The sequence below is a fragment of the Hyla sarda genome, chromosome 9 (genome assembly GCF_029499605.1).
Source record: "Hyla sarda isolate aHylSar1 chromosome 9, aHylSar1.hap1, whole genome shotgun sequence".
Taxonomy (NCBI): domain Eukaryota; kingdom Metazoa; phylum Chordata; class Amphibia; order Anura; family Hylidae; genus Hyla; species Hyla sarda.
Genome location: NC_079197.1, coordinates 26,851,345 through 26,863,511, shown reverse-complemented (window position 1 = coordinate 26,863,511; position 12,167 = coordinate 26,851,345). Strand labels below are relative to the sequence as shown.

The following is a 12,167-nucleotide window of genomic DNA, read 5'->3' as shown; positions in this document are numbered from 1 at the left end:
TCTGGAGGTCCGCAGGTTGAAGACCACTGCTGTAAAGCGTTCCTATTTTTCTGTATATGAGGGTCATTTTTCGCGCCATGATCTGTAGTTTTTACCACTTTTGCGTATATGGGGCTTTTCGTTCACTTTTTTATATATTTTTTTTCCTGGGATGGGATGTGACCACAAATCAGCAATTTTGGACTTTAGCCATTATTGTACAGGATCATTTACATTATATTTTAATAGTTCGGATATTTACGCATGTGGCGATACTAAATATGTTTTCTGTTTATTTATGTTTACATTATTTTATTTAGAAAAGGGGAGTGATTAAAACGTTTATCAGGGAAGGGGTTTATTCACATAAAAAAAAAAAATATTTTTAAATTTTTTTGTCTCCATATGGAACTGCTTTGGACTGCGTGTACTGAACAAAACTGGGCCATAGAATAGCATTGGTCAGTGTTATTGGTGCAGGCTGCTGAGGATGTCCACAGTACAGGAGCACCAATCAGACAGACGGAAGACGGGTAAGTGACCTTCCGCCCATCCTGTCAGATAATTGGGGTGCTCCTTTAAAGGGGTTATCCAGGAAAAAACTTTTTTTTAATATATTAACTGGCTCCAGAAAGTTAAACAGATTTGTAAATTACTTATATAAAAAAATCTTAATCCTTTCAGTACTTATGAGCTTCTGAAGTTAAAGAGTAGCTCCCACCATCCTATTTTTTTTTCTGTCCCTGCCTATTGCCAATCTATCCCTATCCCCCTCCCTGCTTTTAATTTTTATTTTTACTATATTAAAAATGCCTTTTGTCTGCCTGGCAGTGTGCTCACTACTAGGCAGACTTCCCCAGCAGGCACCACGTCACTGATGCCTGCTGGGGGGGACTTCCGCCCTTAGTTCATCTACACAGGGAGCCTCCAGCTGTTTCATCACTACAACTCCCAGCTTGCCCTGACATCTATTTGCTGCCAGAGCATGCTGGGAGTTGTAGTATTGAAACAGCTGGAGGCACCCTGTGTAGATAAACTATTAGTTACATGTGGCGCTAGCCCCCAACCCCCCCCCCCCCCCCCCACACCGTACCTCGTTCCCTCCATCACAACCCCCCCCCCCCCCCCCCATTACACTTACTGCAGAGTCCGGCAGCGGGCGTGCAGGGACAGCGGCGGTGACGAGGCGGAGGCGGCAATGTGCGGGAGGAGTGGCCTCCCAGCCAGTGGCCGGGGAGCCAATGCCCTCGCTCCCTGCCTGTCTGATTGACAGGCAGGGAGCGAGCGCAGGCTGAATGAAAAATTAAACAATTTTAATAAAAAAATAATAATAATAAAAGTATATTAGAGATATGTTGTAGTACATAAGTACTACAACATATCAAAAAATAAAGTTGGTGAAAGTGCCCATTTAAGGTTGTTCTTTTCTATCTAAGTGCTCTCTGATGACACGTGTCTCGGGAACTGCCCAGTTTAGAAGAGGTTTGCTATGGGGATTTGCTTCTAAACTGGGCGGTTCCCGAGACACGTGTCATCAGAGAGCACTTAGATAGAAAAGAACAACCTTAACTCCAGAAGCTCATAAGTACTGAAAGGATTACGATTTTTTAATAGAAGTAATTTACAAATCTGTTTAACTTTCTGGAGCCAGTTGATGTATAGAAAAAAAAGTTTTTCCCTGGATAACCCCTTTAACCCCTTAAGGATCAGGCCATTTTATACCTTAAGGACCGGAGCGTTTTTTGCAATTCTGACCACTGTCACTTTAAACATTAATAACTCTGGAATGCTTTTAGTTATCATTCTGATTCCGAGATTGTTTTTTCGTGACATATTCTACTTTAACTTAGTGGTAAAATTTTTTGGTAACTTGCATCCTTTCTTGGTGAAAAATCCCAAAATTAGATGAAAAAAATGAAAATTTTGCATTTTTCTAACTTTGAAGCTCTCTGCTTGTAAGGAAAATGGATATTCAAAATATATTTTTTTTGGGTTCACATATACAATATGTCTACTTTATGTTTGCATCATAAAATTTATGAGTTTTTACTTTTGGAAGACACCAGAGGGCTTCAAAGTTCAGCAGCAATTTTGAAATTTTTCACAAAATTTTCAAACTCACTATTTTTCAGGGACCAGTTCAGTTTTGAAGTGGATTTGAAGGGTCTTCATATTAGAAATACCCCATAAAAGACCCCATTATAAAAACTACACCCCCTAAGGTATTCAAAAAAACATTCAGTAAGTGTATTAACCCTTTAGGTGTTTCACAGGAATAGCAGCAAAGTGAAGGAGAAAATTCAAAATCTTCATTTTTTACACTCGCATGTTCTTGTAGACCCAATTTTTGAATTTTTGCAAGGGGTAAAAAGGAGAAAATTTTTACTTGTATTTGAAACCCAATTTCTCTCGAGTAAGCACATACCTCATATGTCTATGTAAAGTGTTCGGCGGGCGCAGTAGAGGGCTCAGAAGGGAAGGAGCGACAAATGGTTTTTGGGGGGCATGCCGCATTTAGGAAGCCCCTATGGTGCCAGGACAGCAAAAAAAAACACATGGCATACCATTTTGGAAACTAGAACCCTTGGGGAACGTAACAAGGGGTAAAGTGAACCTTAATACCCTACAGGTGATTCACAACTTTTGCATATGTAAAAAAAAATATATATTTTTTTTACCTAAAATGCTTGGTTTCCCAAAAATTTTACATTTTTAAAAAGGGTAATAGCCGAAAATACCCCCCAAAATTTGAAGCCCAATTTCTCCCGATACAGAAAACACCCCATATGGGGGTGAAAAGTGCTCTGCTGGCGCACTACAGGTCTCAGAAGAGAAGGAGTCACATTTGGCTTTTTGAAAGCGAATTTTGCTCTGGGGGCATGCCGCATTTAGGAAGCCCCTATGGTGCCAGGACAGCAAAAAAAAAACACATGGCATACCATTTTGGAAACTAGACCCCTCGGGGAACGTAACAAGGGGTAATTTGAACCTTAATACCCTACAGGTGTTTCACGACTTTTGCATATGTAAAAAAATATATATTTTTTTTACCTAAAATGCTTGTTTTCCCAAAAATTTTACATTTTTTAAAAGGGTAATAGCAGAAAATACCCCCCAAAATTTGTTAGGCAATTTCTCCCGAGTACGGCCATACCCCATATGTGGCCCTAAACTGTTGCCTTGAAATACGACAGGGCTCCAAAGTGAGAGCGCCATGCACATTTGAGGCCTAAATTAGGGACTTGCATAGGGGTGGACATAGGGGTATTCTACGCCAGTGATTCCCAAACAGGGGGCCTCCAGCTGTTGTAAAACTCCCAGCATGCCTGGACAGTCAACGGCTATCTGGCAATACTGGAAGTAGTTGTTTTGCAACAGCTGGAGGCTCCGTTTTGGAAACAGTGGCGTACCAGACATTTTTCATTTTTATTGGGGAGGGGAGGGGGGCTGTGTAGGGGTATGTGTATATGTAGTGTTTTTTACTTTTTATTTTATTGTGTGTTAGTGTAGTGTAGTGTTTTTAGGGTACAGTCACACGGGCGGGGGGTTCACAGTAGTTTCTCGCTGGCAGTTTGAGCTGCGGCAGAAATTTTGCCGCACCTCAAACTTGCAGCCGGATACTTACTGTAATCCTCCGCGCATGTGAGTGTACCCTGTACGTTCACATTGGGGGGGGGGAACATCCAGCTGTTGCAAAACTACAACTCCCAGCATGTACGGTCTATCAGTGCATGCTGGGAGTTGTAGTTTTGCAACAGCTGGAGGCACACTGGTTGTGAAACACCGAGTTTGGTAACAAACTCAGTGTTTTGCAACCAGTGTGCCTTCAGCTGTTGCAAAAGCTACAACCCCCAGCATGTACGGACAGCAGAAGGGCATGCTGGGTCTTGTAGTTATGCAACAGCTGGAGGCATACTACTTTGGCTGGGGATGCTGGGGATTGTAGTTATGCAACAGCTGGAGACACACTGGTTTGCTACTTAACTCAGTGTGCCTTCAGCTGTTGCAAAACTACAACTCTCAGCAGTCACCGGCAGCCAACGGGCATGCTGGGAGTTGTAGTTATGCAACCACCAGATGCACCACTACAACTCCCAGCATGCACTTTAGCTGTTTGTGCAAGCTGGGAGTTGTAGTTACACAACAGCTGAAGGTACACTTTTCCATAGAAAGAATGTGCCTCCAGCTGTTGCAAAACTACAAGTCCCAGCATGCCCATAAGGGCATGCTGGGAGTTGTGGTGGTCTGCCTCCTGCTGTTGCATAACTACAGCTCCCAGCATGCCCTTTTTGCATGCTGGGAGCTGCTGCTAAGCAACAGCAGGAGGCTGTCACTCACCTCCAACGATCCTCGCTGCATCAGGTCAGTCCCTCGTCGTCTCCGCCGCCGCCGCTGCTCCTGGGGCCCCGATCCCAACAGGGGCGCCGGGGATCGGGGTCCCCAGCACCCGGGGTGCACGTCCCGCACCCGCTCACGTCCTCCGGAAGAGGGGCGGAGCGGGTTGCGGGAGTGACACCCGCAGCAGGCGCCCTGATTGGTCAGCCGGTAATCCGGCCGACGAATCAGGGCGATCGTGAGGTGGCACCAGTGCCACCTCACCCCTGCTGGCTCTGGCTGTTCGGGGCCGTCTCTGACAATAATTCCGGGTCACCGGGTCACTGGAGACCCGATTGACCCGGAATCCGCCGCAGATCAGTCCAGCGATCTGCGGCCATCACCGACATGGGGGGTCATAATGACCCCCCTGGGCGATATGCCCCGATGCCTGCTGAACGATTTCAGCAGGCATCGGGCACCGGCTCCGCTCCAGATGGTTGCGGGGGGCCGGTAAAACACATGACGTTCTCATACGTCATGTGTCCTTAAGGACTCGGAAATGGAGACGTATGAGAACGTCATGTGTCCTTAAGGGGTTAAAGGAGAACTCAGGTGGGTGGGAGTTTTTTTCATCTAATTATGCCCATAATTACCTCCATCGATTACACCGTGCCTCCGGTGTCCTGCTCCTGTCCCCCACAGCGATAGTCTCCCTGAAGCTGCAGTGTGACTCTCGTCTACCGAAGCCCCCGGGCCTAGTGTGTCATACTGCAGCTCAGCGACTCTATATCTGTTGGGTGGCATAATCTATGGTATTGTGGTGAACCAGGAGAGTGGTGATGTCTGGGGTGTTGTGGTGATGTAAGTGCAGGGTCTGGTGGTATTAACCCTTAGATGTCGTGACGCCAGGGTGAGGTTTGCTTAGAGTTAATGGTCCTACCGCCAACCGGCCCAGAAACGGTAGGGAAAATAAGGTAATTTCCACATCAGACTTCATGAATGAACTGAAGAACTTTACTTTTTTATGCAACAGTCTCTATACATAAGTCTCTTAAGAGGTAACCGTAATACAGGTTCTACACAGGTTTTGCTGGGACTTTGAAGCAATGGGCTGTTTATGCAGGCCACTGTGCTACTAATTATAATATTCTAGCTGGTAGTAGTCACACAGGATTTGATGGATTGAGCTTTGTAACTCACGGTTTAGTGGCTGCAGGTTCTTAGGCTTTGGCCTAGATGAATTGAGATTTCTGCTGAGATATTTGTGCTTCTTGATAATCCAGAACTAAGAGAGAGAATTGATTGACTACAGCCCTTTATATAATAAGGGGCTGGACTAAGCTCATTGGTCAGCAAACCTGTAAGTCCTGAACCCAGTGAACTCTGGGTACATCACATGACCCTGTAAGGTCCTTAAGCAATTGTACATTACAACTGTACATCACGTGACCCCGGAAGGTCCTAAATATCTATACAACCATTGTAATAAATCACGTGACCCTTCTCGGGTCCTATACATTGATATCATCTTTATATATTAACCAATATACAATTTATATGAGGCAACTAAGGGTAAGCCCTGCAGGAGAGCCCTATGGGAATGAAGGGACTCTAGCTGAGGGGACTTTAGACAGGGACAGGACTAGGTCCTGTACTGGGACACCACAGTATCCTGACCAGTGGTGGATACAGGGGGGAAGGAGGGCAATTGCTCTTTCTGCTGCCTAATGTGAGGAACTTCTGCTACCTTCCTAATGTGGGGGACTTCTGCTGCCTAGCTAACTTGGGAGACTTTCTTCTTCGTTCCTGCCTAGCTAATATGGGGACTAACTACTAAACATATAGGGGGCTACCTACAGAGCTTATATGGGGGTTTTCATATAGGGGGCAGCTATCTGGGGGATTTACCTACAGGAGGCATGAATACCTACCTGGGGGCATGACCTACTGAGGGCACTACCTACCTTGGGGAGACTACCTACCTGGGGGGCATTACCTACCTGTAAGTTTCATAAACAAACCCTTATTATATGTCCGCCAACACAAAATACTTTGATAGTGCCCCTTCCGAGACTCTGGATCCGTCACTGACCCTGACCCCTCTAGTCTTCATTCCAGGTACACTAACAGCTCAGTGTTATATTCATTTAGATGTGGAACCAAAGCAACAACAACCGCAAGCCACATGTTGTGCTACTGTAAGCAGCTTGTATGGCCTAACCATGCTACCATGGCCTGGAGCATTTCTAGACATGTCTCCGGGACGTCATTGGTCAGCAGTGGAGTGTAAGTGCAGGTATTTCTGCGTGATGTGTTTATATCCAGTACTGAATAAATTGAGTTGTTTTGAATATTTTTTATATTTGGATATCATTGACATGTTTTTTGATCTTGTGATTTACATAGTTTCGTTTCTTTTTCTTCTTGGTTTTGCAATTTCAATGTTGCTGAGTATATTTTTAGAAAGGGCTCTGGGTGTTGCCAAAATGAAAAATAATGTATATTCTATCCTGATGGATCCCATGGATCAACTCTGTGGCTATTTCCCCCATGGCCACCAAGTCACAAGAAGAAACCTAGAGCACCAGGGACCGGGAACTGGCAGGACTACAGTGGAGAGGAAGCATGGCAGATGAGTAGGTTTCATTTTGCCAGCACCCGGGATCCTTTTTAAGGGTACGTTCACACGTACAGGATCCTGCGCAGATTTGATGTGCAGAATTTGGAACTGCAGATTAGAAACTGTGCTCAGTCATTTAGTTTACATTGAAATCTGCAGCAGCAAATCCTGCGCATCAAATCTGTGTACGTGTGAACGTACCCTAAAGATATTTTTATCCTAGGCCAACCGACCTTTCTAGGCCCAGCTGGACAGATTAAAGGTACTTTCCCTGGAGAATCCGTGTCTATGCCACTAGCACCACCTTCTTAAGTCAGAATGGTGTCATCCAGGGGTGGTACTTGCTCCTGTTACTCCATTTATGCATTTATTGGTGCATACATGGTAATGTGTGGTTCCAGCATTATACCCGCTCATCTCTTGTGGCTCTTGCCTCTGAGATGCAGAGTTTATTGCAGTCACCTTCAACCCAGTGTTTCCCAAGCAGGGTGCCTTCCGCCGTTGCAAAATTACAACTCGGGCATGCTGGGAGTTGTAGTTTGGCAAGAGCTGGAGGCACCCTGCTTGGGAAACACTGCTCCAACCTGTGGCTTAACAGCTGTAGTTGAGTTGTAATTGAGCAACAGCTGGAGAGCCGCAGGTTGAGGATCACTGCTTTTGGGGCTATGTGCACTTTGTCAATCACATTTTTAAACTGACCCATCACAAAAATGGAATAAACGGCAGTCGGAGGTCTTGATTGAAATGACTTTAATGATTGGTGGACACAGCTCCTATACAGATAAAGGTGTCTCCATAGTTTGTAATCATGTATTTAAATGCGATTTCTGACATCCCCTTTAACTACATTGATGTTAGTATAAATATCAAATGGAATGTTGCACGTTTCTGCTAAAATCTCTGCATTCATCTGTTATAATTAAAGGGGTACTCCGGCGCTTAGACATCTTATCCCCTATCCAAAGGATAGGAGATAAGATGCCTGATCGTGGGGGTCCTGCCGCTGGGGACCCCCGTGATCTTGCACGCAGCACCCCAGTTAAAATCAGTCCCCGGAGCATGTTCGCTCCGGGTCTGATTACCGGCGACCACAGGGCTGGCGGCGTGTGACGTCACGCCTCCGCCCCCGTGTGACGTCACGCTCCGCCCCCCTCAATGCAAGCCTATGGGAGGGGGCGTGACAGCTGTCACGCCCCCTCCCATAGGCTTGCATTGAGGGGGGCGGAGCGTGATGTCACACGGGGCGGAGCCTTGACGTCACAACGCTCCGGCCCCGTGATCGAACACGCTCCGGGAACTGATTTTAAACGGGGTGTGGCATGCAAGATCACGGGGGTCCCCAGCGGCGGGACCCCCGCGATCAGGCCTCTTATCCCCTATCCTTTGGATAGGGGATAAGATGTCTAAGTGCCGGAGTACCCCTTTAAGTTCACACTGCCACTGCCCGTTGAGATCTCTTTATTTAGCTGACGCTGCTGGGTCGCGATGGATTTTATTGACTTGAATGTGGTCCATCGTGTGTTCAGTATTTTACAGGAGTTGAGCGGAGAAAATAAAATAGGACATGCAGTATTTATTTTCTACTCTCAAATCCCGTCCTTCTGACCGACGGAGCTCAACGAGCCGTAAGCCGAGGGGAGGGGGGTGAAAATGAAAAACTGCTTTAAAGATACATAAACCATAATAAGTATAAGACTAAAGCTATAACATTTATCCGCAGCAGCAGCAGCAGCTAGCTTACTTGTTGATGGCCTCTAGTTAGATATAAGATAATGTAACTTCTTAGAGATCTTTGCTTATCCCAGAGCAGATAACAATGGAAGGGACCACAATAGACAATGCCCAGTCTGTATATTACGTATATTACAGTAGTGTAAAGCCTATTCTCATAATAGATAATTAAATTGTATTCAGTCAGATAATGAGGTATTGACAGCTCATTCTCAATAAGGCTATCCTTCATATAAAGATAGGGCAAAGGACTATTCATTGTATTCAAAATATTTGGCAGACTAGATGGGCCGAATGGTTCTTATCTGCCGACATATCCTTTGTTTCTATTGTGTTACTGCTCCATTGTCTTCATCTTTTATGAGCTTGTTCAGAATTTCCTCACACATATACAGACAACGAGGCACGTGGAAGCATCCTAAAAGAAAAAAAAAAAAAAAAATACTGTCACATGTAGCACAAGCTATGAAAAACATTAACATATTATCCTGGAGCTGATGGTGGTTGCCAAACTTATAAAATCACCTTTCTATTACTCAAATAACACAGCCTGGCACGTTTCCGCACTCGTCCTCACCTCCCAGCCTCTTGTTGACTGACGTACAAGGCTCAACTTACAATCGAGGGGGGGGGGGGGGGGGGGGGGCTGGGAGTGTGAGAAGGTGTGCCAGGCTGTGGCACATCAGCAGCTTAACTCCACCTCCTTAAAGGGGTACTCCGCCCCTAGACATCTTATTCCCTATCCAAAGGATAGGGGATAAGATAAGATTTCAGATCGCCGGGGTCCCACTGCGGCACCGCACTATCATTACTGCACAGAGTAAGTTCGCTCTGCGCGTAATGACGGACAATACACGTCTATGGAAAGGGGCGTGGTGGTCGTCACGCCCCCTGCCATAGACTTACATTAAGGGGGTGGGCCGTGATGTCACGAGGGACGGAGCCATGACGTCACGCTGCTCTGTCCCCTGTATCGCCCATCATTACGCAGAGAGCGAACTCGCTCTGTGTAGTAATGATAGCGCAGTGTCGCAGCGGCGATCCCCGGGGTCCCCAGCAGCGGGACCCCGGCGATCTGACATCTTATCCCCTATCCTTTGGATGTCTATGGGCGGAGTACCCCTTTAACACTCGGCAGAGAAATAAAAAGGTGCAAGTGCAATTGTATACGTTTGGCAACCACCATCTGCTCCAGGTAAGGTCCAGTTTCCTTTTATACCCCATCCAACACAGCAAATACTACCAACAGATACCCTTGGAGGGCCTGGGTCACCAGCCTGTCCTGGCCTGCTGGGAGTTTTAGTTTTACAACAGGTGGAGAGAACCAACATAAACCATACAGAACTGGATTACATTTTAGTAGCAAAATAGCTTTGAATTCTACAATGATTCTGTTAATATTGTAATCTCCAGAAAGGATTAGTAAATATTGGAGTTACCTTTGAATGGCCCTCCTTTCATAGTCAGTGCCACCTTCCCCTCTTGAGTCAAATAACCAAACCACTCTCCATGTTCTGGGTCTGAAAACTGAATAAAGAAGCAGAACAAGGTTTAAACTGAAAATATTATCTTTAAAAACATCCTAGCTTAATAGACCCACAATATTTCACTTCCAATGATCAAGGCTCAATGCAGCAGTGACTAGAATAGACAGTACAGATGGTGTAAAACTAAAGGGAATGAGTCCTAAAGCCCAAAAAGTTACATTTACTGTGTGGTGGCTAATGGGGTGGCATGTGTAGAGTATTGACAGGGTGTTGTGACTTTAACACTACCCTGGCGTCACAAACTCTATTAAAGGGGTAGTCCAGTGCTGAAAAACGTATCCTCTATCCTAAGGATAGGGCATAAGTTTCAGATTGCGAGGGGTCCGACTGCTGGGGCCCCCCCCGCGATCTCCTGTACAGGGCCCCGTCAGCCGGCAGGAAGGGGGCATGTTCACCACCGCACGAAGTGGCGGCTGACATGCCCCCTCAATACATCGCTATGGCAGAGCCGGAGATTGCCGAAGGTAGCGCTCCGGCTCTGCCATAGAGTTGTATTGAGGGGGCGTGTCAGCTGCCGCTTCGTCCTTTGGTCAACACGCCCCCTTCCCGCCGGCTGACGGGGCCTCGTACAGGAGATTGCGGGGGGGCTCCAGCTGTCGAACCCCCCCGCGATCTGAAACTTATCCCCTATCCTCAGGGTAGGCGATACATTTTTCAACAATGGATATCTCCTTTAACCTCCACACTCCAAGGATAAGCAGCTTCCTGGGCCAAGCATTGGGGAAATAGATACCACAAATGCAGGGTTACGGAAACTGCTTTTACTGAAAAAGTCTTGCAGGCAGATGTTATAGTCCTTGCAGTATAACAACAAACTTTGGTGGTGCAATAAATGGAGTAAACTTGCAGAAATAGTCACTTTAGATCGCTGAGCACTCTGGGACTTGTAGTTATAATACGGCTGTGAAGACTTCACTTGGCTTAGCTGGAGTTTAGACTGACGTGGGAAACAACTAACACAGACTTGAAGGTCTTCACGAAGCATCCACAGGGTTGCCTACAGCCAGGGGTGGACTTGGACTTTCGGAATGAGGTAGCCAAAGGAACTTCACTCTTACTATGAATGAAGAAAAAGAGCAGGGTCCAGCTCCCAGGGAAGACGAATAAAATCCAAAATTTTAATTCAAGCCATTAAAAAGGTAAGTGAACAAAAAAGAGGGGGAATAAAATCATAGCAGAAACGCTGACGCGTTTCGGACTATATAGTCCTTAATCATGGCATGGTTGATTTTATTCCCCCTCTTTTTTGTTCACTTACCTTTTTAATGGCTTGAATTAAAATTTTGGATTTTATTCGTCTTCCCTGGGAGCTGGACCCTGCTCTTTTTCTTCATTCCAAGTCTTCACTCCAAGCATGCGGTTGGATGTTGTCCGTGCTTCCTATCCACACTTGAAGTCCTCCTCCTCCTAAGAACTTACATGGTGGTGAGCTGGTTTTCCTCTTTCATAGACTTTTTGTTATGTTCACTCTTACTATCCTTGACTCGTGTTATGGGGCCCAAAAGGTGCACATCTTTCCACGACTTTGACTTTGACTGACTTGACCTGCACACTGGCTGCTTGCGTTAGGTGTAGCTGCTCGACACCTGACTTCTCAGACTCCACTGACTTGGACGCTGCACTGACTTCTCTCCTCCTTGCCCAGGTCTGGACTTCCTCTCCTCACACTAGACTTTAGAGGTATGCAGGTATGCTGCAGAGATGCTCACATTGTTTTGACTGGACCCCAGTGATCACATGACACCTCTGCAATCCTTCCCTTAAAGGTACAGTACACTTTATACATTTTGAACAATATACATTGGTATAAAACATTAAATACAATATTAAATAAGTTCCCTGGAGCTGTGGGCAGAAAAAGACACCTGAGGCAACATCTACCCGACAGGGCAGGCAGAGTAGTATATTCGGGTCAGTATATTTGTGTAACCACAACTGTATATGCCATTTGAATGTGTGGGGAGAACTTCTGT

At 45.9% G+C, this 12,167-nt stretch overlaps 1 protein-coding gene and 1 long non-coding RNA gene across 5 annotated transcripts in view; one reads left to right on the top strand and one right to left on the bottom strand.

Annotated features, from left to right (window-relative positions):
- Positions 1–18: 18 nt before the first annotated feature.
- The window catches only part of LOC130291858 (uncharacterized), a 42,645-nt gene continuing 30,496 nt past the window's right edge, over positions 19–12,167 (top strand). Inside the window, exon 1 of the long non-coding RNA XR_008848052.1 lies at positions 19–512. This is a non-coding gene — a long non-coding RNA (uncharacterized LOC130291858). The remainder of the gene's footprint in view (positions 513–12,167) is intronic.
- Positions 8,319–12,167, bottom strand: part of RENBP (renin binding protein) — a 38,157-nt gene continuing 34,308 nt past the window's right edge. For all 4 annotated transcript variants that reach the window (XM_056541247.1, XM_056541249.1, XM_056541248.1 and 1 more), the window contains exons 9-10: positions 10,087–10,174; positions 8,319–9,065 (exon numbers count right to left, since the gene is read on the bottom strand). In XM_056541247.1, the coding sequence (XP_056397222.1) occupies positions 8,974–9,065; positions 10,087–10,174 (180 nt within the window). In that variant the 3' untranslated portion in view covers positions 8,319–8,973. The remainder of the gene's footprint in view (positions 9,066–10,086; positions 10,175–12,167) is intronic.